Here is a 25274-nt window from a genome sequence, read left to right on the forward strand (position 1 = left end):
ATGAATCTCTGGTGGGGATCATTCCAAAGGCCAGGAATTGCAGCAGAGTAGGTGCAGCATGTCATGGGTCTCTTGAGATGATAACTGATGGGACCCAGTGTGCATCCATCCTGCTAGTTTGTACCAGATAGGTAAAAGCAACTGGAGATAGGTAGTCCCTAGATAGCCAGGCCTTTCCCTTGAATGGCTTTAAAGATGATAACCAGTACCTTAAATTTCACTTGGAAGCCAACTAGTTACCAATGCAGTTTGCCAAACAGCAAGGTGATAATAATGTGCAGCATGTGGAACAGCTGTAGTTTCTGGAAAATCTTCAAGGGCAGCCCCAAGTACAGTGCATTATAGTAATCCAGTTGTGAGGTAATTAAATTATGAGTTTGAAGGAACTCTTGATCCAGGAAAGGGTGCAATTTAGCAGAAACTGAGAGTTCAAGAGGAACCACAGATTGTATGCAAGTCTCAAATGGAAAAGAACACATGAATCAGTAATGAAATACAGTTGAATCCAAAAGATTCAAACAATCAGAGCCACTCAGTCTTGTCGCAATTGAATATGAGTCTGTTCTTCCTCATCCAGACCTATGCAGACTCCAGGTGCTAGACAGGTATTTCAACTTTCTTGGCCAGCTAAGGACATCCATTGGCAGATGACATCATCCAGTGGTTTCATGTAGATGTTAAGTAAAAGAAAATGTTGAGCCTTGCAGCAGTCCACACATAAAAAACTGTGGGCAAGATCTTTCTTCACCTGTCAATACTAATAGAACCAGAAATGTAAAAAGGAGGAAAATCATTGTAAAATGGTCCCTCCCATTCCCACCCATGTTTTGCCAATATCTAAAGCTGCCAAGAGATTAAGGAACACAAGGATGGATGCAAAAACAATCCAACAACCAGCAATGCTATATCCATATTAAACTTTGGTCTGAAGTTAATTGAATCAAGTCCCGATAATCCTTTTTACAAGGCTTTCTGGAGTTTTAGCCCAACCATCATCTCTACCATCTTCCCAAAAAAGGGATGGTTGGAAACTGGACTGTAATCCTCCAGGGCCTTTCAGTCCAAAGATGGCTTCTTGAAGACAAGGTATATTACAGTCTCTCTTATGGCCAATGAAATCACGCTTCACACAAAGTAGCTGACTTCACCATTGGCAATAGGCCCAATCTCAAGTCAATCTCTGGGCATCATTAACCATCCAGGAGGATCTGAATCTAGAAAGTAGATGGGCCAAATTGGAGAAACCTCTCCACTTTCCAGGAAGTAATAGAATCAAACTCACTCCAAATAACAAAATAGGACACTATCCTGAGCATGTTAACTGGAAGTTAGCAGCTGGCGACCATCTTGGAATAGATCTGAATGTTTTCATCTGCCAAATAGCAAGAATATTCCTCAAAGAAAGCCTGGAGATGATCTTGTGGCCCATCCCTTCCCAAATAAGGACCAGATTGTCCCAATATACCTGCTCTTCAGCTACCAGCACAATAAAGGCAATGTTTTGCTACCCTTATCAACTGATGTAACCCCTAATGTGGGTTCTCACACATGCTTGTATGATCTACTTTTTGTCTTCCTTGAATATCTTCCAGATGCAGAGATAGAGAAAGAACAATAACTAGTTTTATAAATGACTGGAAAACCTTTGTGGACTTTCTGCTGAAAATCAATAAAAATGAACTGGTGATTTCTGGATTTGCCAATTAAAAAGGGCTGTAAAGAGGCAGAAGGAAATGATGTTTTGTAATTATGAATTGAAGAAATAACATTATGAATATTTATAACTGCTGTGACGAAGATTGGAAGTTACTTTAAATATCTTTTTTTCTTGCTTTCAATAATTTTTAATCTTTTTCCCCTTTCTTCTATATTTTGTATGCTTGTTTTTTAACTTTGCAAAAGTTTCTTCCTATCTACTTATGCATGTTTCTGGCCTCTGTTAACATACTTCATTTCCTAGAACACTCAAGGAACATTCTGGGATTGACACAGGGAGGGAGGGAGACTGCATAAGGGCAATCTCATTAATGCTCAGCCACATGCCCATCCCAGGCCATGATCAGCCTCAGCTGAACAGCTCTCCAGTCCCTTGGGGCAAACCCTAAGCTCTCTCTGGAATTCTACCAGCTCTATTGTCACCTGGGGTGAACTGCTCTAACAGGCGAGGTGGATGGTTACGAAAGTCATACATACATACCTGCTGTCAAAGCACATTAGATTTGCAACTATTTAATATAAACCAATCTACCATGCTTTTCCAAGAAGGCATAGACCAATACTTTATATCAATCATAGAAAAAGATAAAGTAACAATGCCATTTGTTTCACCTTTAGCAATCTTTAACAGCAATCTTTAACAGGAAATGCCCTTTCTACATACATACATATATAACAAAAAGGATCACTCGGAGGCTTCTGTAGAACATAAAACAAGTCAGGAGAGAGATTGGTATCACCAGAACAGGCCAATCACATTTGAATGCCTCAAGAACCAGTTTCCTGGCCTTGGACTACTGGCCAGAGGCCATGCTCTAAAGTGGCTATCTAGATAAATATTAACTTGATCTGATTTACATTTAACACATCTAACGTCAAGCCAATACACAGTAGTGATGGAACCGATGGCTCTAGTGAGACCCAGTTTAAAGTCCACCTTCAATCTCCGAGTGATTTTTGACCAATCTCTCTCAAGCTAGGCTACCCGATAGGGGCATTGTAAGGAAAAGTGAGTAGACGGAGCATGGTGTATACCACCTTTAGTTCTTGAAGGAAAGGCAGGATGTAAAGCTAGAAATGTAATAGATAAATCAATAAAAGTTACATATAAAGTTAATGATTACCCTTCCATCATTATTTTCCCTATTCCCCCCGTTCAAACTTGTTTGGTGAAAACTGCAAAAAATTTGGGATCTATTGCCGTGGCTTTCAGTGCACACAGGGGGCTCTGTTGATGTATAGGTAGTCCTCGAGTTATGACCCTTAATGATTATTCAGAATTACAATGAACCTCCCCAGAACTACTCACCACTTGTTTTCAAAGTTATGACTGCACTCCCTCCCTGCATTCACATGACTACATTTTAGGTGCTTGGTGACTGACTCACCTTTATAGTGTTTTTTGCTGGTTTCTGATGTTTACTTCAGGTTTCAGGCAAAAAACAGTGATTGCTTAATGTCTGTGGTGTTTGCTTAATGACCACCTCAAAAATTATCTTTAAAAAATTGGATCGACACATGATGCCTTGATTTATGACCATAATGACATACCACCATAATTCTGGGCTCATTTATGGTCATAAATGCCTGCATGGATAACTCAGAGCTGATTTAACAGGAAGTTGAAACATCAGGTATATTTGACAAACATGACTGCACTTGATATCATAGAAAACTCAGAGCAATGTTTGATTGGATCGTCTAGCTCAGGCGTTTCAACCTTTTCACCCATTGTACCACTTTTAGGATATGGCAATATTCCTTCCTTCCTTCCCTCCCTCTCATTGTCCCTTCCTTCCTTCCCTCCCATTGTCCCTTCCTTCCTTCCCTCCCTCTGTGTCCAGGAACGGACAAGGGGAGGGGGACAGGCTGCCAGCGTGGCTGGTGCCTGTGCTGCTGGTGGCCATGACTTGAAAGGCCACTGTAAATTGCTGGACAAGAGCTGCACAGTGTTAAGAGCAGAGTGGTGGGAAGATATTTGTAATGAGGGAGAAAAACAGGCATCCCCTGAAGTAGATTAGCAAATGGTCCTCACCCACTTCACACACCTGTGGACCCTGGGGGAGGGGACACTGTGAACAGCATGAGAGTCCATGTTACCTGCGCTACACTGCCCAGACTCCAGCCTGGTTTCGGCAGGCAGCAGCATGCTCTCACCGCGTGGAGCGGCTGGGCTGAGCGAGGCAAACCGGCACATGCCGAACTTGTCTGGGCGCATGCAGAGGCAGCGGCGAGCACATGCGCCTGGTATCCTGCATGACTGTTTTGCCACGCAGGCTGACCTCATTCTGAGTGCTTCCCTTTCACCCTCCCTCATTACAAGTATCTTCCTGCAACTCTGCTCTTAATGCTGTGTGGCTCTTGTCCAGCAATTTACAGTGGCCTTTCAAGCCATGGTCACCGGCGGCACAGCCACCAGCTGTGTTTCTTGTTTGTCTCTACCACCTGTGTGCGTGCTCGGCCTGTTTTTTGTCCTCTCCTCTCTTGGCCTTCCTCCTCCTTTTACCTTTGGTGCAGCTCCAGCTGACTCTTCTTCCTCCTCCCAAGGCTGCAGAGGGGGTTTCTCTCCTTTTCTCTCCTTCTCATGCCCAAACTGCCTCCTTTTATACCCCTTCCTGTCTCCGCCCCCTCTTCCATCTTTCTCTTCTGGAAATGCCGATCCTGGGGCCTTTGCCTTGCCCCAGCAGCCCTGCAGCTGCTGAAGACTCTCTCAGGGCAAGTCCTGTGCTGGGCCACTTTGGCTCGTTCCCTCCCCAGCTACCGGTTGAAAAACCCTGGCCTAGCTAACAGAACACTCTGCTTTACGAACACATGAAAGGAGACAAAGATGTCAGGGATCAAGACTATTAGGCTAATCCCATTCAGGTAGCAATGAAATCAGTACAGCACTAAAAGGCAGATAGTTTTTATCCTCAGTATGGATTCTTCCCTATTAAGTATTATGTACCCATGATGAACCCATGTGATTTGTACAATTGTAACTTAAATTAAATAGGCTCCACCATGATGTCACTACATTCAATCTTCCATTTTTATCCTAAGATCAAACAAATCAGTCACCCTGTCTAATACCAACACTGTACCAACATAAATCTGCACCTGTAATGACCACTGTATTTTATATAATCAGTTTTAATGGTAAAATAGTAAGAAATAGCAGTCTTTAAAAACTTACTGTGAATATTGACAAAATTGAAGCCAACTGACATTTTAGATAACAGCACAAAGCATGTATATAGAATGCAACCAAATGGTTTGTAGAACATTAACCAGAGCAGTATAGTGATAAAATATGAAAATAAATATTATGAATGCTGAGAAAATGTCAATTTTAAAATATTATTATGTTGTTCAAATAACTATACCTCAAATATTGTGTATTGTATTATATTATGTAATAATTAGAGCATGGAAAGACACAAAAACATCTTACCTAAATATGTTCATATTTTTAACCTTATTTTATACATAAAAGAGATATATTGAAGGGAAAGAAAAACCGTAGAAATTCACAATCAAATATTTTTTTATTAACTCAAACTAGTAGCATATAAATTGGCAAAGGAAAATAGTAAGCTGTTATCTGAAGTAATGGATAATGCAAACAAATTAAAATCTTGAAGGGAACACTTTGTAATAGTTTCATCTGATCATTTCTTAAATGAAGTTTTAAAAGATAACATTCATAATTGTCACTGCAGATGTACTGCAGAGCAGGTCATGAGACGATGACAAACTGTCTATTGAGAAGTACTTACTATCTGCTTAAAACATAACTTATACTTATTAGAGAGGGGAATGAACACCATCGAAGTTGGTGGTTTTAAAACTGATTAGATAATTAGATGGAAAATGAATATATCAATGGAATCCAATTTATATCAAGGATCTGGACCAAAAAAAATTGGGGCTTTTGTGATAATGACTACAAAGGAACAAACCTCATTTGGAATCCAACTGCACAAAGCTAGAATTCATTCATTCATTCAATTGGACATCCATATGTCTGGATGGTTTAAGGACTCCTACCTTGTACAATAGGTTGGACTAAAAGATCTCCAAGGTAGGGACCAGGCTTCTATGATTCTGATTCATTTTAGAGCTGCCTTTCTCCAAATTGGAATATAACTTTCCTAATTACTTGCCAGCATAAAACATCAGATATTGACAAACATGACTACTCTTGATATCACAGAAAACTCAGAGCAATGTTTGATTGGATCAACTAGCTAACAGAACATTCTCCTTTATGAACACATGAAAGAAAAATATGGAATAGTTAAAACTTGGTACAAATCAAAGAGGTAATATTTTACTTTTGGAAATAATACCATTCCTTTTATATCAAATCTACTAGTTTTTTGGTGGGGGAGAATTATTCATTCCTTAAATGATATTTGTGTGATATCAGTGGACCAATAGAAGTTGCCTCTGTTAAAGAGCACTCAGGGTTTGCTGAATTGGTATGATGGAAAAAGAAGGAAGGCAGTTGTTAAGAAAACTACTTAACAAAGTAGTTAACAAGAACTTCACTGAAGTATATAATAGTATAATATTCAATTGAATGTTAATAAGAACACTCTTCTTACAGAAATAGCAGTGGTGAAGGCAAATAAACAAGAGCAAGATTTGGTATCAATCTTCTGAGATTCCCATTAAGCAATTATTACCTTAAAGGTTTTCTGAGGGTCAACTAAAGAGGCCATACTGCTTTTTCATACCAAGTCTGCCACTAAAGGTTCACCTGTCATAAGTTGCTAGGAATGCAAATTCCTAATAGCAAATCTGCCACTAATACTATCATGTTGCTAAAACTGCAGTTTTGTCAGAGTATGCCATATATCTTCATTTTTTTCTAGAAACTGTAGCAACTTATTAAATAAGACTTGAGTTATTTATTGTAAGTATCATTTGAATCTGATTCACGTTGTAGAGTTTGGTTTCTATTAAATTCCAAAAATTCATTGGAAAAAACAGCAAAAAAGAATAAAATATAGGAAATGCATGTCAAAAGATACTGGAACATAGTGCTTTTGGTGAATTAGATGCTTCATGACACAAGAACAGCTTTGGCTTGGCTAATATTCTTAGATTAGGAATCATCATACAGAGGATTGTTGTAGTTTCCCCAGGATCCATAATCATGGTCATCAAAAAGTCTGCCATATGAAGAATGCCTAAGAATGAAAAAAAAACCCAGCATATTACTCAAGTTAGCCATCCTTCTCACTATGCCTTCATTACCGAAGTTTCTCTTTATCATACATAGAGTAAGAAAGAAATCAATCAACATCCAAGTACATGAGAGCAGATATGATATTGTTGCCAATACACAAATTTGGTAGGATAAAACCCATGAATTGAATATATGGCTAGATGGATTTAAATTATTTAAAAAAACAGACCTAATAAAAGAGGAGGTAGGTAAGAGTTGCACTATATATAAGAAATAACTACATCTCTACAGAAATATAGCAGAACCATATTGAAAACCACCTTGAATGCATTTGGGTCAATATAAAAGCAAAAAAGAATGACATTGCCATAGGTGTACACTACAGGACACCCAACCAAGCAGAGGAAATAGATGAACTTTTTGATAGTCAATTAATTAAGGTATGTAGGAAGCACATCATGATGGTAAGGGGGGACTTTATGTGCCCTGATATCCACTGGGAGACAAACTCTGTACTTAGTGGAAGATCAAACAGATTCCTGATGAACCAAGCAAAAAACTTGTCTCCCAAAAGGTAGAGGAGGGAACTAGAGGGTCAATCATACTGGACTTAATTCTAACAGAGATAAAATGGTAGAAGGTGTTGAAGTTACAGGAACCTTGGGAGTGGCTGGGTAGTGATCATGCAATATTGGAATTCAAAATTATGCAAGCACAAGCAATAGAACAAAATCAAAACAGAGTCTTGGAGTTCAAGAGAACTGATTTCAATAAACCTAGAGAGAGGTTGAAAATAAATGAGAATCCTCAAGGGGAAAACAATCCAAGAAGCTTGAGAAACTTTGAAAAGTGAGATTATAAAAGCCTGGTCTAGCACAATTCCAACAAAGAAGAAAAATGTCAAAAGAAACCAGCATGGCTGTACACAGTACTCTCTGCTAAACTGAAAGACAAAAAGGACAAGTATAAAAAGTGAATAGAGGGGCATATAACTAAAGCAGAATATCAGCACATATCCTGAACCTGCAAAAATGAAGTCAGGAAAGCTAAGGTTCAAATGAACTAAGGTTTGCAACAAAAGTAAAAAATAATTAAAAAATGTCAACATGTAAAAAATAACAAAAAAAGTCAAGGAAATGTTTGGTCCATTAATTAGAGAAAATGGCAAGACAGTGAAGAGAAGCAGGCAGAAAGCTGAACTGCTTAATCATTTTTTTATATCCTTCTTTACATTAAAGGGAAAAAAGCTGTCCAACCTATCAAAAAAATACTGTAAAATGCAGATTAGAAATGCAAGTCAAAATAAGCAAGAAAATATTAAGAGAACCCCTGTCCACTCTAGATAAGTTCAAATTACCAGGACCAGATAAGGTTTTGAAGGAATTGGCAGACATGATTTCAGAACCACTGAACTATATCTTTCAAAGATCCTGGAGCACCGGGGAACTACTAGAGGACTAAAAAAGGGCTGATGTATTTCCCATCTTTAAAAAAAGGAAAAAAAATGGATCTGGGAAACAATGCCCCTACCAGTCTGACACCAATATCTGGGAAAATTCTGGAAAAGATCATCAAGCGACGAATCTGCAAAAACCTAACCTGAAGCCAACTTGGGTTTGTCAAAAACAGATCATGCAAGACAAATCTTACTCCATTCTTTGACAAAGTGACAAAATTAGTGGATCAATGAAATGCTGTGGATAGAATTTACTTGAACCTCAATAAGGCATTTGATAAAGTAAACTACAATCTACTACTTGATAAGACAGAAACATGTGGGACAGCCAGTAGCAGCACCAAATGGATTTATAAGTGGCTGAACATCGCACTCAATGTGTAATTCTTAATGGAACTGCATCTACATGGAGGGAAGTATGCAGTGGGATCTCCAATGCTATCTTAGGCCCAGTACTTTTCAAGATCTTCATCAATGATTTAGATGCAGGGATAGATGGGGAACGCATCAAATTTGCAGATGACACCAAGCTGGCAGGAATAGCCAACACTCCAGAAGATAGGCTTAAGATACACTTGAACACTGTGCCTTATCTAACAAAATGAAATTCAGTGGTGAGAAAAATATGGTTCTGCATTTAGGCAGGAAAAACCAAATGCACATGTATAGAATAGATGGTACTTGGCTCAATATTAACAACTACGAGAGGGATCTTGGACAATCAGTTAAATATGACCCAAGAGTGTGCTCCAGCTGCCCAAAAAGCCAACACAGCCCTAGGCTGCATTAACAGAGGGACAAAATCAAAAACACGTGAAATGTTAATACCACTTATAATGCCTTAAGACCATGCTTGGAATACTGAATCTAGTTTTGGTTGCCACGATATAAAAATGATATTGCGACTTTACAAAGAGTGTAGAGAAAAGCAACAAAAATGATTGGGGGGCTAGAGGAACTGTTGCAGGAATTGGGGATGTTGAATTTAATGAAAAGAAAGACTACTGGTTAACATAATAGCAATATTCTAATATCTCAGGGGCTGCCACAAAGATCAACCTATTCTCCAAAGCGCCTGAAGGCAGGACAAGAAGCAATAGATGTAAACTAATCAAGGAGAGAATCAGTCTAGAGCTAAGAAGAAATTTTCTAATAATTCATTGTTAATTAATTAATTAATTAATTAACAATTAATACAATGACTTGCCCCCAGAAATTGTGGATGCTCCAACACTGGATGGTTTTAAGACGAGATTGGGCAACCATTTGTTTGAAATGGTATAGGATTTCCTGCTTGAGCAGGGGGTTGGACTAGAAGGCCTCCAAGGTCCCTTCCAATTCTGTTATTCAGTTTTTTTCCTACTATTACACATATTTCTGGAAAATAAATCCCTCTGTCCACTTAACACCTTTCTTTTAATCATTCAACTGCCAGATTAATGAGACGTAAAAGTTTCATTCTTCAGATTAGTTTGGAATCTCTTTCATCTTAGTTGAGTACTTATTTCAGTCATGAAGTGATCATCCTGTCAATTTTAGGAATAAGTTCAGGAAGACCATCAGCAATGTAGAATTCTACCCTGCTTAGCAGCAGCAACAACAACAGTTACACTTTAGCTTAGCTTCCTGGAAAAGAATGACAGTCCAAGTTCCAATAATAAATATAAGCAACTATGGTAGCTGGGAGGAAAAGATGAAGGCCAAAGGATCAAGACCTGGATCAGGACATTTTTTTTTGGGGGGGGGGGGGGAAGAAGCATTAATCACTGCTTCCCTTATCTATCTCCCAATCAACAGCAGCATGTTGTTTCAGGTGGAAAGTTTGTACTTGTACAGAGAAGAGGATGAATATTCAAATAGCGGGAAGAAAGAGAGAAATAGGTAAAGGAAGGAAGAAAAGAAAGAAGGAAGGGAGGCTTCCAGTTTTGCGCAGTAGTGCAGCAGCTAAGGGATCGCAGGGCTCCGCACCTTACGGCTGATTTTCTTCCTGTTAGGTGACCCTAAATGAGCCAGAAGTTGCCCTGAAAAGGCGGCAAAGAAGGAAGTCTCGTGGACCACGGAGAGACAGTGGTCAACCTGATCAGTCCAGGAAAAGCCTTCCAGAAACCAACAAGAGAAAGGCTAGGTTAACTTCAGAATCTAGCCCAAGCTACAAGCAACCGAAGCCCAAAAGCACTATTTTAAGCTTATTGTAAACAACGTGTTTGGATCTGGGTAAGAACATCGATTTTCTCTATTCTACTTATTAACTAATTTCCTGGGGGGAAAAAACCCAAGAAGAAAAAAAACCCTCCAAAAGTGAGGAGGGGGACCTTTGCTCCACCCTCCTACAGACGGGAACGGCGAATTAAATATTTTATGGGGGATAGAAATATTTTGAAATGAAATGAATACAAGACTTAAATTTGGATAAGTTTGAAATGGGTAAAATCTGTTAAGATTTTCAATTTAAATTATGAAAATAGAAGACAACTGTTTATTTTGAAAACTGAAAAATGAACTGGTGCTGACATCTATTAGTGGATGAAAATTACAACAATAGTTGCTCTAATACAGGAATTGGCAAGGCCCAAGAAAAGTTAATCTGTTTTTGTGACCTTCAAAGTTTCAATAATAGAGAACAGCTGTGACAAAAAAAACAACATCTTGGGCTATATACGAAATGAGAATTATAAACTTTAGAGAAAAAAAATCTGGCCTTTCTGGATTACAAACATTTACCTAACTGTGACTCTAAAGCTGTTTGCAGAGAAAGGAAAACTCTGATTTTTGGCTATCATGGAAAATCAGAGATCTGCAGAAAGAATATATCAAGAAAACATAAATACTTTCCAAGAGGTATGAGATGTTGCAACCAATTCAAACAACAATGATTTTAAACCACGAGGAAATTAAAAATAACTTTGAAAATATAAATGACTCCATCTCCAAGTTAACTTCACAAAAAAATCTCTCAGAAAACATTAATAGAGAGGGAGGAGATAAAGCAGACAGTTGAACATAAATTAGAAGAAAGAGATTTAAAGATGGAACTTAATAACACAAGGAAGTATGTTATTGTATTCCAGTATTCCATATTGGACATGGAAAAGATACTCTAAGATTAAAAAATAAATCTGAGGACAAGAAAAAAAGATCTGACAAAATGGATCGCAGAGCTGTCAAGAGTACCATGAGAATTGGAGAGACAAAAAGTGATAAGAGAAACCAAGAGAGAAAGTAAGGAAAAAAATGAATGAATGAATACGAAAGGACAAAATCTTTCCACAAAGACATTTTACTTGATTTGCCTCTTATACCTACAACAACATCTACAAGACTAAGGAAAGACTCTTTGATTCAATGGAATATATTGATTAGGAAAGATGTTTGGCAAAAGAAAAAGGCTAAAGTGAGAATTAAGAAATTAGATGATGGGATGTATCAGAGGGAATATTTAAAAATTAAACATGTTTGAATATGGTTAAAGAAATAGAAAGATTCTGGATATAAATGAATTTTAGTTTAAGAGGGATGAACCCCCCAAGTAATATAGTATTTTTTTCTTTTTTCTTTCCTTTTTCCTTTTATATGAGAAAGGTAAAAATGTTTGGGATGGTTAACATAAAGGACATCTAAAGATTAAACATATGTTTGATTATGGTTAAAAACAACAGATTTTTTGGGGAAATAAATGTATTTTAATTTAAGAGGGATATATATTTTAAATAGTATATTATTTTCTTAATCTTTCTTCTTCCTTTTCTTCTCCTTTCTTGTTTTTTTTTTAAAAAAATTTAAGACATGAGAAATGTAAAAATGTTGGGATGGCTTGTACGAAGAAAATAGACTTAAATATTTAAATGTAATTAACTTTGAGAAAATTTTAACTAGTAAGAATGTTTTGAACACTGTGGGGAAAACAAATTTAAATAAGAATTATAAACAGGATTTATGACGAGGCAACCAAGATGTTTAGATAGAAAAGAAGCATTATATGGATGTGATTATTATTTGTAGAAATGTTGGAAAAATCTTTATACTCAATTGTTACTTATCAAAATAATAAGAATTGTATTAATTCGAAGTTGGCAAAGAGAATATTATTGGAAGAAGAGAAAATCAAGCAAAGGTACTATGTGGATTATAGATTATAGAAACTAATTGTTAGAAATTGTTTTGCAAATATAAACCCAGACAACACACTGTTTACCAAATATTAAGGCGACTACGTTAAAAAAAATCAATAAAACATATTTAAAAAGAAAAAAGGAAGGAAGAAAGGAAGGAAGGAAGGAAGGAAGGAAGGAAAAGGCAGAAAGTTTTGTGGTTATGCGGAGAAAATCATCACAATTTGGGTTGCAGAAAAATATCTTGGGTAGCACGAGATAATAGAACAGAGACAGAAGCAAGTGCCAGGAGTGCAACATGAAAAAGAGGTAAGAGAAGGCAATTAAACCTGCAAATGAGCAGACAGCAGAAGTATAGCTTCAGAATAGTAATGGTGCAGCAAATCAAAGAGAGACAGACAGACAGACAGACAGACAGAAGAAGGCTATGGGAAGTACAGTGAGGGAATAATGTAAATGCAGAACTATGAAGGATTTAAAGTGAGAAACAATTAATACTGTGGCAATGTACAAATGACTTTATAGTTATTTATACTGTATACAGAATGAGATAAAATCAGTATATGACATGGGAGGCACCCACTTTCAGTTCTAAAAACAGTTACAAAGCCCATCTCAATCTTCCAAACAAATGATTGCTTCTCTTCTGAATAAGTGTTTGTCAAATCTTACCTGATTTTTAAAAATGCAGCTATGCCAAATACCAATAGAACCACAGCAATCACAGTTATAGTAATAGCTGCAATGCTTCCTACATAGAAAAAAAGAGTGCATAAATTGGATGGATGATTATCATTTCAAGATATTTTTTATTTTGGATTCATATCAATACAATATATTTGCACAATGTGCTCTGAAGTAGCACATTCTTGTTTTACATTTTGCTAAGCAATCTAACTAGAAAGGACTGTTTCTCTTGGTAACCATTTAAATCAGTCAAAGAATAACTGTGAACTAGGTTTTCTGAGTGCTAAACAATAGACATAAGAAAAATACCTCTAAATCACATTTCCAGTTGGTTTGAGTTATGATTTAGTTTGATTACTGAACTGAATATTTATTGCTCTTAATTCAGGAGAAGCCTACTAGCATCTTTTCCAACCAACACATGTTATTAAAAGTACAAGGCTTTGTGCTGTGTTCATCATATGCAATAGAATAACTAGACTAATGTAGGGTTTAAATTGGGATGATGTGCAGGAGGGAGAAGAAGAATGGAAAGCAAAAGCTGGTTATGCAGATCATTATGCAAATTACATATGAGGCAAATTATAAGAACCTTAGGAATTAACAATGGTAATATGTTAAACAGCTGTTGTATTTCTTCTAGCATCACCTGCAACCTTTTTATGAATGTGTATTCAGCAATTTCTTGCTCAACTGAGCTGATACTTTTTTCCACAAGTTTGACTAGTTGGAGATCTAAAACAGAGCATCCTGAAGGCATCCTGAAATTTGCTGGTATTTATTGCTCATCTTAAAGTCTCTCTTTTATAAAATAAAGTAGGATGTTAAAAATATTTAAAAATGAACATACTTTTAAATCCCTTTTCATATATGTGTAACTTTGATTATATTAAACAACCAAAAAACTCTTCTTTAAAACCCAAACTGGCTTTGTTTTGGATTAAGAGGTTCCTACTATATGCAAAAATTCAAATGAATTAAAAAAATCATTCCATTTTCAAAAGACTGATTATCCATTATATGTCCAAATGTTGTCAATGAGTGGTGATTTTTCTGTTGTTATTTTTTTTCTTTTGTTTGTGAGCTGCCCATAGTTATGTTGTATAAGAGTCTACATAAATTTATAAAAAATTAAAAAAGGTAATAATTGCAAAATACTTGCCCAGGCTCCATTGAAAGTCTAAGTTATTTAAAGGGCATCAAATTGTGGAAAGCTAAATGATTGTCCACCTTACTCCTCCCATGGTTAGTGAGAAAATATGCTACAAGCAGGTCCAAATGACTCTGTATAGCAATATTATTATGTCTTTTTTTCTTCCCATTACTTATCAATGAGAAAGAACTTAAAGATCTATCAATTATTCATATTTTATTTTTTATAAATTTATGGAGAGAGAGAGAGAGGGGGGGAGGGAGGGAGGGAGGGAGGGAGGGAGAGAGAGAGAGAGAGAGAGAGAGAGAGAGAGAGAGAGAGAGAGAGAGAGAGGGAGAGAGAGAGAGAGAGAGAAAATCATTATCATTATAGGTAGTTAAGTGTATTGGCTCACCTGAACTCAAAGCCCGCTGAACCTCTTGCATGGTTACCTCTGAGGAGAATGTGGTTCTGCCAATAGGGGAGGTCTCAACAGCTTTACTTGCTAAAGTACCTTGTGAATATGTAAACGTTCCCACAGAGTTTGATGAGGTGAGTGGCTTAGTAGTGACTCCAGAAGTGATTCCTTCAACAGGGTGTTTCTTGGATGTCATAGGTACTGTGGACACTTCTATACTTGATAACTGGATAACTGAAGAGCTGGTGTATTCCTCAGGAGCAAATGAACTGCTGCTGATGGATGATACTCTCATAATACCTGAAGTGGTGGCGGCTACAGTTTCTGCAGGGGAAATATTAGTTGTTGCTGAGCTGTAAACGGACATCACCGAGGCTGGCATGTGTTCTGTGCTTTGTAATCCAGTGCTTGATTGTGATAACAAATTAGTTGTTGATATGGTCATCTCTGATGTACTTGATATGTCATTAGGTGTAGACAGTGGTATAACCTTTTCAATAGATCTCAATGTAGTTGTAAGGGAAAGAGTAACAGGACTTGTAGCTGCTTTTATAGTATCTACTGCTGAACTGCTGTTGAGTATAGGAGTCTGATTGGTTAATTCTGTTTTTACAAAGGAAGCCATGTTTGAGGTGGCAGGTATACTCATTGAAGAGGTGTAGATATTTAGTCCTGCAAAGATGAATATGAACATTTATATTAGTAGCATTCAAGACAACAGATTTATTTACATCATTGTCTTTTAGATATCTGAATTAACACAGGTACCATTATTAGTGGGGCGGCATGGTGACTTAGCGGTTAAGAAGCTGGGCTTATTATCTGGAAAGCCGGCAGCCCAATTCGAACCTGAGTGCTATGTGATGGGGTGAGTTCTTGTCTTTACCCAGCTCCTGCCAACCTAGCAGTTGAAAAGTATGCAAATGCAAGTAGATAAATAGGTACCACTTTGGTGGGCAGGTAACAGCACTCCATGATGTCATGCTGGCCACATGACCATAGCTCAATGGCCTTGAAACGGAGATGAGCACCAACCCTTATAGTCGGCCATGATTAGCTGAGTAAAATCTACAGGGACTCCTTTATCTTTTTTATCACTATTAGTCTATTATAACTTTTTAAAATTGCCATTTGTTTTAATTTATTTTCAGTGTTAATTATCATTATTAAACCCTGAAGATAAACATAGGACAGGAAAAAGATATTTAAACAAAAGTTGCTATTTAGTCCTGTGGAGAAATGAAAGGACAGTATTTAGATAAATTATTCAGATGAGAACTTTTATCTTTTCATGTTAGTATTTACACTTATCAAAATAGGGGTTCAAAAATACTGAATACTGGATAAATACTCTTATCTATATTAGTCGGTGAAATCGGTGCATTCAGATGAAAAGCAGAGCTGCAAACTTATGAACTGTGTAGAACAAATGTTTCTCTAATTGACATTAGAAAACAATTAGAATTTCTCCTATTTTCTTAAAAGATTAACCAGCTAGGAAATAAGATTTACAGCCAATAGCAATAATTCAATTTCTGTTTCTCTTAAGCTTCTTTAGTGATAGTTTTTTTTTACTCTAACATGATTTGTCTGTTGCTGGAGCAATGCCTTCAGGTCCCTCTAACTGCTATAAAATCCCAGCTCTTCTCACCTCCCCTACTGAGGCTGAGAGTCATCTTCTCTATATAACATCCCTGCAAACTCAAAGAAGAAATACTGGAGATTATTATCAAAGAATTTATTTATTTATTTATTTATTTATTTTATTAAACTTATATGCCGCCCTTCTCCCAACAGGACTCAGGGCGGCTTACAGCATATTAAAACGATACAAACACTATCCCCAATAAAAACCAATTAAAAACAAATATTTACCGCTGTGTTACCATTAAAATTCTAATTAAAATTGTCCCTATTTAAAATTCTCCCTAGGCNGGAGATCCGGAATCGTCCGGATCTCGGGGGGTAGTTCGTTCCAGAGGGTGGGGGCACCCACAGAGAAGGCCCTCCCCCTGGGGGTCGCCAGCCGACACTGCTTGGCCGACGGCACCCTGAGGAGGCCCGCTCTGTGGGAGCATACTGGTCTGTGAGAGGAAATCTGTGGCAGAAGGCGGTCTCGGAGATATCCAGGTCCAATATATTCAGCATTTTCTCCCCCCCCAAACAGAATTCACTTTCTAATCTAGGAGATTCTGGTAGGCTTTCATTCCTGTAGTTGCAAAACCAAGAGAATGTGAGCAGTGAGAAGCGACTCTGAAATGTAAGGAGTAAATAAATGAATCAGAGATGTTCTACCAGATGGTCATTAGAAGATCCAGAATCTATGGTAAAAATAAATAAATAGCACTGCATATTTGCACCATTCAGGCAGATTTCAGGATTGCATTTTTCTCAGTGAAAAAGTTACATCTCTTTTTTGGTAGAAACCCCAGAATGGCTTCAATACTGAGGAGGGATATTTGTAGAGATACGAAGCTGGAGAAGTTACTCAGAAACTGCTATAAAAACAAAATGCTCAAAAGCATGCCCTCTGGATTTGGTTTTCACCCAAATTTGAAATATCCCAAATAATCTGGTTTTGCGTCTGTAAAATGGTGGCTGATCTAAAATGGTATGGCAAAATTTTTGGAATGTGATGATTTGTTTTACATTTGAGTCAAATCCCTATTTCATATGAACTTCTTGTACCTTTTCATTTTCAGGCTGCCTTGTGTAACCCACAGTCCTATGAGTTGCTGTTTCCAAAGAATACAGGGAGATATAACCTCACAACTCTGACAGCTGCAGCACTTCTACCTAGAGAGCGAGGTCAACTTCAGTCTGACTTTGCAATTTAATTGCACTACTACACTTGGCCTAATTGTGTGCTATTCCTCTTTTGATCTTGCCCCCTTACCTTTCTGCTTCAGGCAAACTGTTTTTAAAACTAAATTTAAAATGCATGCACGTCATAAGCTCATCTTCAGTCATTTCACTAAAACTAAACAAAACATAAAAGCTGATCTACTAAATGATTGGAAGAGAAGCTGCATGAACCAAGTGGTCCCATTTTCATGGGCTTTTTTATTGTGCTTAATCGTCACTTTATAAACTGATTTTTTTGGGGGGGAAAAAGTAGAAGCAAAGGAAAGTACAAAGGATACCGAAGGGAAAAGAGATAAAATACAGGTAATGAAAAACATTTTGATAGTTAAAAATATCTATAAATTTATAATTTATAATTAGTAATTTATAATATTGTAAAGTATATCTATTTTTTGAATAAACTCAAGAGCCCCTCCTTGATTTTCAAATTGCTTCACTCAGTATAGTTCATCTAAACAAATATATTATGTAATATATATATATAATATATTATAAATTATATTTCACTTGAAACTATGAACTACAATACATCAATACAATACTCAAAGATTATTCACCAAATTAAAAATATAAATCTATATGTAAGCTATTCTCCACTTCAATCATGGATGAAGAACAGATACAGCTATACGTTATAGTCCAATAATAGTTTCAAGTTAGAATTAAAATCTACATCAAATTTGCTTTTTAAATACAAAATTATTCTGGACATTGAAATATATTCCCACAATTAGGTTAGTCATTTTCAAGGAAGGCATCAAACATTCTTTCCAGTAAAAGAATATAAAATCTTTGCAACCATTAATGAGTACCCGAATATAATTCAGTATATTTTGAATCAATACATAGTTTCATGAAATTCTATAAAGATATCTATTGTACAATGTTCAGTTCAATTACAATACTTAAATTCTGTTCCATTCTACTATGGATAATTTTCCAGAATTGTTTGACTTTATAGTATCGGGACATTTGACAAAAGACACAAAAACAATCGAATCCATTCATTACCTTTCAAAACATTTTAGGGAAGGAATTGTTCATTTTAACAATTAAAACTGCAGTAATATGCCAGTATCTTACCTTGAAATTCCTACTGTCATATCTCTATTACTGTATTCAAATTCTGCATCCATTTAATCATACAGACCTGGCCTTCTTCAGATTACGAATCAGAAAAGAACAGAAAAACAGAGTTGGAAGGGACCTTGAAGGTCCTCTAGTCCAACCCTCTGCTCAAGTAGAAGACCCTATACCATTTCAGACAAATGGTTGTCCAATCTCTTCTTAAAAACTTCCAGTGAACAACTTCTGAAGGCAATATATCCCACTGATTAATTGTTTCATTCTCTGGAAATTTCTTCTTGGTTTTAGGTTGGATCTCTCCTTGATAAGTTTCCATCTGTTACTTCTTCCCTTGCCCTCAGGTGCTTTTGAGAACAGGTTGTACTCCTTCTTTGTGAGGGACCTCAAATATCAGAAGATTGCTGTCACACACCCCATTCCTTCTTTTCATTAGTCTTGCACTTAATACCTTTTTTTGGGGGGGGTTATCATGGTGAAAAAAGTTGGATGCAGTATTCCAAGTATGATCTTAGTAAAGCAGTACATAGCAACACTAATACTTCAGCTAATCTTAATAGTATTCCTCTGGTGATGCAGCCTAGGATTGTATTGCATTTTTTGACAGCTACAACATACTGCTGGCTCATACAGATAGTCCTCAACTTACAATGTTTGTTTAGTGACTGTTCAAAGTTACACCATCACCGAAAAAAATGACTTAGATCTTTTTCACACTTAACGACCAATGCAGCATCTCCATAATCATGTGATCAAAATTTAGGCACTTAGCAACCGACTCATATTTATGATGACTGCCGTGTCCCAGGATCATGTGATCAGCTTTTGTGACCTTCTGACAAGCAAAGTCAATGGGGAAACCAGACTCACTTAACAATCATGTTACTAACTTAACAACTGCAGTGATTCACTTAAACAACTGTGGCAAGAATGGTTGTAAAATAGAACAAAATTAATTTAACAAATATCTCACTTAGCAACCAATTTTGGGATCAATGGTAGTACTTTAGTGGTTGTCCACCTAGATCCCTCTCACAGTTACTGTTGTCAAGCCAGGTATCATCTATTTTATATCTGCGCATTTGGTTTTTCATGTAAAACCTTACTGTTCTCGCCACTGAATTACATCTTGTTGGATAGGGTCCAGTCTGTCTTCAAGTCTGTGAAGATCCTTCTGAATCCTGAGCCTATCTTCTAAAGTGCTGGCTATTTCTCCTAATTTAATGTCATCTGTAAATTTGACAAGTCCCCCTCCCATTTTTCTATCTTACCAAGGAGCAGTTTTAACTTGTGGTCTACTTTGTCAAATGCATTACTGAAGTTCAATTATGCTATGTTCACATTTCGCTGGTCCATTAATTTAGTCACTTCCATATCTGTTACTACTGCAAGCCGAGAGTTCTGCAAATCCCTCCCCCATCTCCCTCTGGTGCCTGGCTGGAGACTCTTAAGCTAATTAGTGGCAAGTCTTTTTTTTAAAAAAAAAGCAACAGCCCCCCCCCCAGCAGCTGAAGACGTTTGAGCTAACTAGCAGCAGTTGTTTTTTTACAGAAATAACAGCAATGGCTGCAAGCCCTGCTTGGAAGCGATTTAGTTCCTGAGCCCCGCACCAGAAACAGCTGATGGGCGGCTGGCAGAAAACCATCCTAGTTCAGTTAACATGGCAGCTATCAGAGGATAGTAAGTCAGATCTTTGTTCATTTAACAATCTATTTGATTTAATTAATGAATTTGATTTTAAAATTTTGCAAAATTGAGTCGGATTTATTTGATGAGTTCTTTGACTTACGAGCCTAATAGCCAGGCTCCAGTAGGTTCGTATCTTGAGGACTACCTGTATGGATTGTGAACTCCTGGAATGCACCAAAAACTGGAAACACAAATTTTGGTGGCCCATAAAGATGGAATCCTGTCATCCCACATTCCTTGGATGTAAGAAAAACTGACATGGAAGCTGTTTGAAAAAAATATGAATTACGATATGGAGTGCCACAAAAATGTGCGCAGTTATGCAAATGAATGTATGTATTAGGCCAACAAATGAAACACTATAATAGGAGCCGACAAAGAAAATTATTTCTGCATCAGTGGAACACAGAACCATCTTTTAGATCTCACAAAAGAAAACCCCTAAGGCAGTAATTTTAAGTCATGTATGAACTGACAATGTAATATGTGCAACAGATTTGCAACACTAGAAACAGTTTGATAATAGAACGAATTTAGCTGTTGGCTCCTCTCCACTGGTTTCACTGTTGAAGTAGGGGCTGGCTAGATCAGGAGTTTAGACTTCATGGTCTTTTCCAATTCTATGATTCTTTATATAACAATTATGTTTGGACATTATTTAAAAATGCTGTCTTAATGATGAATAATCCTGAACGTTTTGATTTCTCCTGCCAGAAGAGATGGCTGAAGAAACCAGCATGACGTGGTCCCCTCTTAAGAAATTAGAGATATATGTCAAGATGTCATGAAATACTAGTTTATGGAGGTAGATATGATATAGTTGCCATTATTGAAACATGGTGGGATGAAACTCATGACTGGAATGTACTGATGGAAGGATACAAACTATTCAAAAGAAAGAGACCTAACAAAAGAGGAGCTGGAGTTGCATTATATAAAAAAGATCACTACATCTCTACAGAAATACACAAACCAAGGATGAAAACCTCCTAGAATCTATATGGGTCAATATAAAAGAAAAAAAGAATGGCATTGCTATAAGCGTATACTACAGGTCACCCAACCAAGCAGAAAAAATAGATGAACTTTATGCTAAACAACTAACAAATGTATGTAGAAAACATACCACAATAGTAATGGGAGACTTTAACTACCCTGATATCAACTGGGAGACAAACTCTGCAGCAAGTGGAAATCAAACAGATTCCTAACCAACCTGGCTGACAACTTTGTCATCCAAAAGGCAGAGGAGGGAACTAGAGGAAAAGCTATACTAAACCTAATTCTTACTAATATGAAAGAAATGATAGAGGGAATTGAAGTTGCCGGAACTTTGGCCGAGAGCGACCATGTCATATTGGAATTCAATATAATGCAAACACAAGCAACAGTACATAATCCAGCCAGTGTCTTAAACTTTAAAAGAACCGATTTTAACAAACTCAGAGAGAGCCTAAGAAAAATTCAATGGATAAAAATCCTAAAGGGGAAAACAACTCAAGAAGTGTGGGAAATTCTGAAAAATATGATCATGAAAGTCCAGTCCAGCACAATAACATTGAAAAAGAAAAACAAGACATTCAAGAAAAAACTAGCATGGTTGCACAAAGATCTCTGATAAACTGGAAAACAAAAAGGACAAGTACAAAAAATGGAAAGAGGAACACATAACTAAGGTAGACTATCAGCAAATAGCCCGAATCTACAAAGATGAAGCCAGGAAAGCAAAGACTCAGAATGAACAATGACTTGCAACAAAAGTCAAAGATAATTTAAAAAAAAGTTTTTTCCAACAAATAAATAACAAGAAAAAAGTCAAGGAAACAATCGGTCCACTGAAGAGAGAAGATGACAAGAAACTAACAGGCAGTAGAGAGAAAGCAGAGTTGCTTAACTCATTCTTTGCATCAATCTTCATACAAAAAGAAACTATAGCCCAACCTACCTAAAACCTAATTGTAAAAGACAGACTTGAAATAAAAATTAAAATAAGCAAGAAAATGGTAAGAGCACAAATCACTGGGACCTGATGGATTATATCAGGTAGGAGCTGGCAGATGTTATCTCAGAACTATTGTACCATATTTTTCAAAAATCCTGGAACACCAGGCAATTATATGAGGATTTGATCTGATCTGATGTAGTTCCCATCTCCAAAAAAAAAATAAAAAACCAGACCTAGGGAATTACAGACTGATCAGCCTAACATCAATACCTGGGAAGATACTGGAAAAGATAATCAAAAAACAGATCTGCAAACATCTAGAAACAAATAAAGTTATAACTAAAACCAGCATGGGTTTGTTAAAAACAGATCATGCCAAATCAATCTTATTTCATTCTTTGACAAAGTGATTAAATTAGTAGACCAGTTAAATGTTGTGGACATTCAACAAAGTAGACCACGACCTATTTCTTGGTAAGCTAGAAAAATGTGGGATAGATAGCATCACCACCAGATGGATTTGTAACTGGCTGACAAACCCTACCCAACAGTCGTCCTTAATGGTACTACATCTACATGGAGAGAAGTAAGCAGCAGATACCACAAGGTTCCATCTTAGGCCCAGTACTCTTCTATATCTTCATAAATGACTTAGATGAGGGAACAGAAGGGAAACTCATCAAATTTGCAGACAGCTGGCAGGAGTAGCCAACACCCCAGAAGACAAGCTCAGGAGCCAAAAAAAAATCTTGACATATTTGAATAATGGGCCCTATCCAACAATATAAAATTTAATGTGGAGAAAAGCACATTATACTTAGGCAGGAAAAATCAAAGGCAAAACCTGGCTCAAAAACAGTAACTGTGAGAGGGACTTTGGAGTCCTAGTGGATGATCACTTAAATATGAGCCAGTAGTGTACAGAAGTAGCCAAAAAAAAAACCTAGTAAAATCCTTGCTTATATAAATGGAGGCATAGAATCAAATTTACCTGAAGTATTACTACCACTTTATAAATTCTTAGTAAGGCCACACCTGGAATACTGCATCCAATATTGTCACCACATTACAAAAAGATGTTGAGACTTTGGAAAAAGTACAAAGAAGAGTAACTAAGATGATTAAAGGACTGGAGACTAAAACATATGAAGAACGGTTGCAGGATTTGGGTTTGGCTAGTCTAGAGAAAAGAACTACAGGGGACATGATTGCAGTATTCCAGTATTTGAGAGGAAGGGGTCACTTATTTTCCAAAGCACCAGAGGGCAGGACAAGAAACAATGGATGGAAACTAATCAAGGAGAGAAGCAACCTGGAATTAAGGAGAAACTTCCTAACAGTGAGAACAATTAACCAGTGGAACAGCTTGCCTTCAGAAGTAGTGGAAGCTTCATCACTGGAGATTTTTAAGAAGAGTCTGGACAGTCACTTGTCTGAAATGGTATAGGGTCTCCTGCTTGAGCAGTGGGTTGGATTACAGGGCTTTTCAATCAGTGGTACGGGTACCACCTGTGGTACATTTGCACCTGGCAGGTGATACGCGACCATCCTAGAAAAGTGGTAGCGGGGGAGGGGAATGAGCTGAACCGGTGGCAGCACCGCACAAGCCTGAGCGAGAGATGGCTGGAGCTGCAGGGCTGTCAGGGCTCAGCAGAAGCACCAGGATCAGCGCCAGGCTCCAGCTGGAGCTCGGTGCTGATCCTGGTGCTTCTGTTGAGCCCTGAAGAAGCACCAATCAGCTGGAAAGCAGCACTGATCCTGGCACTTCTGCTGAGCCCAGAAGGGGCGTTGTCTTACCTGAACGCCTTTTCTCAGCACGGAGATGGAGGATCCACCCATGGGTAGTAGACTGTATTCCTGCCCAATCAGATTAAGTCAGCCAAAGTTGCCACGCCCGTCCTGGACCCTAGATTCCAGTCTTGACGCGAGCGAAGCCATTGACTGACATAGGACGTACTGGCTCAGAAACTAAACTANGCACTTTGATGGAGTACCTGTTGGAGGACCCTCCGACCGAAGGAGGCCTCCGCGGATGCAAATTTATCTATCTTATAGTTCCGGATAAACGGAGAAGGCGAGGACCAAGTGGCCGCTCTGCAGATGTCCTCTATGGACGCCTGAGTATCCCAGGCCGCAGAGGTAGAAGCACTCCTGGTGGAGTGGGCCGTGACCCCTCCTGGAACCGGCAATGATGCAGCCTGGTATGCCCCGGCGATGCACTTCCTGATCCACCTGCCTATGGTGGACGAAGAGACCTTCCGACCCCTTGAAGAAGGGTGGAAAGATACGAACAGGGCCTCCGATTTACGGAAATCTGCTGTGCGTGAGATGTAATAACTGAGCGCCCTGCGGACATCCAAGCTATGCCATTGCCGCTCCTGGGTACCCGAAGGGTTCGGACAAAAGTCCGGGAGTACAATGTCCTGGTTTCTATGGAATGTTGAATTTACCTTCGGGATGAAGGTGGGATCGAGTCGGAGGACCACCCTGTCTGGACAGAAAAAACACAGGTCCTTGCGGACCGAGAGCGCCGCCAGCTCGGAGATGCGCCGAGCCGACGTGATTGCCACTAAAAAGGCCACCTTTTGGGTAAGGTGTTGAAAGTCGCACGATCTCATGGGTTCGAAAGGCGGCCTTGTCAAGGCCAGAAGCACCCTTGGTAAGTCCCAAGACGGGTACCTATGTACCGTGGACGGCCTGGTGTTCGCCGCTCCCTTGAGGAAGGATCTAATCAAGGGATGATGCCCTAACGACTCTACAGAGTCGCATGATAGAACTGTGGATAGAGCAGCTACCTGTCTGCGTAACGTGTTCGGAGCTAGTCCCCTCTCCAGGCCCTCCAGAAGATATTCCAAAATATGGGGAATAGTGAGTTGAGAAAGGGACAGCTGCTTCCTGGAGCACCAGGATTGGAAATTCCGCCACGTGGACTCGTAAATCCGGTTGGTGGAGGAACGGCGAGATGCTTGAATTATGTTGATCACCCCCGTGGAACAGA

The 25274-nt window shown here is 38.1% G+C and overlaps 1 protein-coding gene across 1 annotated transcript in view; it reads right to left on the reverse strand.

Annotated features, from left to right (window-relative positions):
• Positions 1 to 5236: 5236 nt before the first annotated feature.
• PARM1 (prostate androgen-regulated mucin-like protein 1) overlaps positions 5237 to 25274 on the reverse strand; it is a 53478-nt gene continuing 33440 nt past the window's right edge. Inside the window, exons 2-4 of the mRNA XM_015831483.1 lie at positions 14692 to 15366; positions 13130 to 13208; positions 5237 to 6893 (exon numbers count right to left, since the gene is read on the reverse strand). Of these exons, the coding sequence (XP_015686969.1) occupies positions 6809 to 6893; positions 13130 to 13208; positions 14692 to 15366 (839 nt within the window). The 3' untranslated portion in view covers positions 5237 to 6808. The remainder of the gene's footprint in view (positions 6894 to 13129; positions 13209 to 14691; positions 15367 to 25274) is intronic.

This window comes from Protobothrops mucrosquamatus, unplaced genomic scaffold, assembly GCF_001527695.2.
Source record: "Protobothrops mucrosquamatus isolate PMUCROS unplaced genomic scaffold, P.Mucros_1.0 scaffold_257, whole genome shotgun sequence".
Lineage (NCBI taxonomy): Eukaryota > Metazoa > Chordata > Lepidosauria > Squamata > Viperidae > Protobothrops > Protobothrops mucrosquamatus.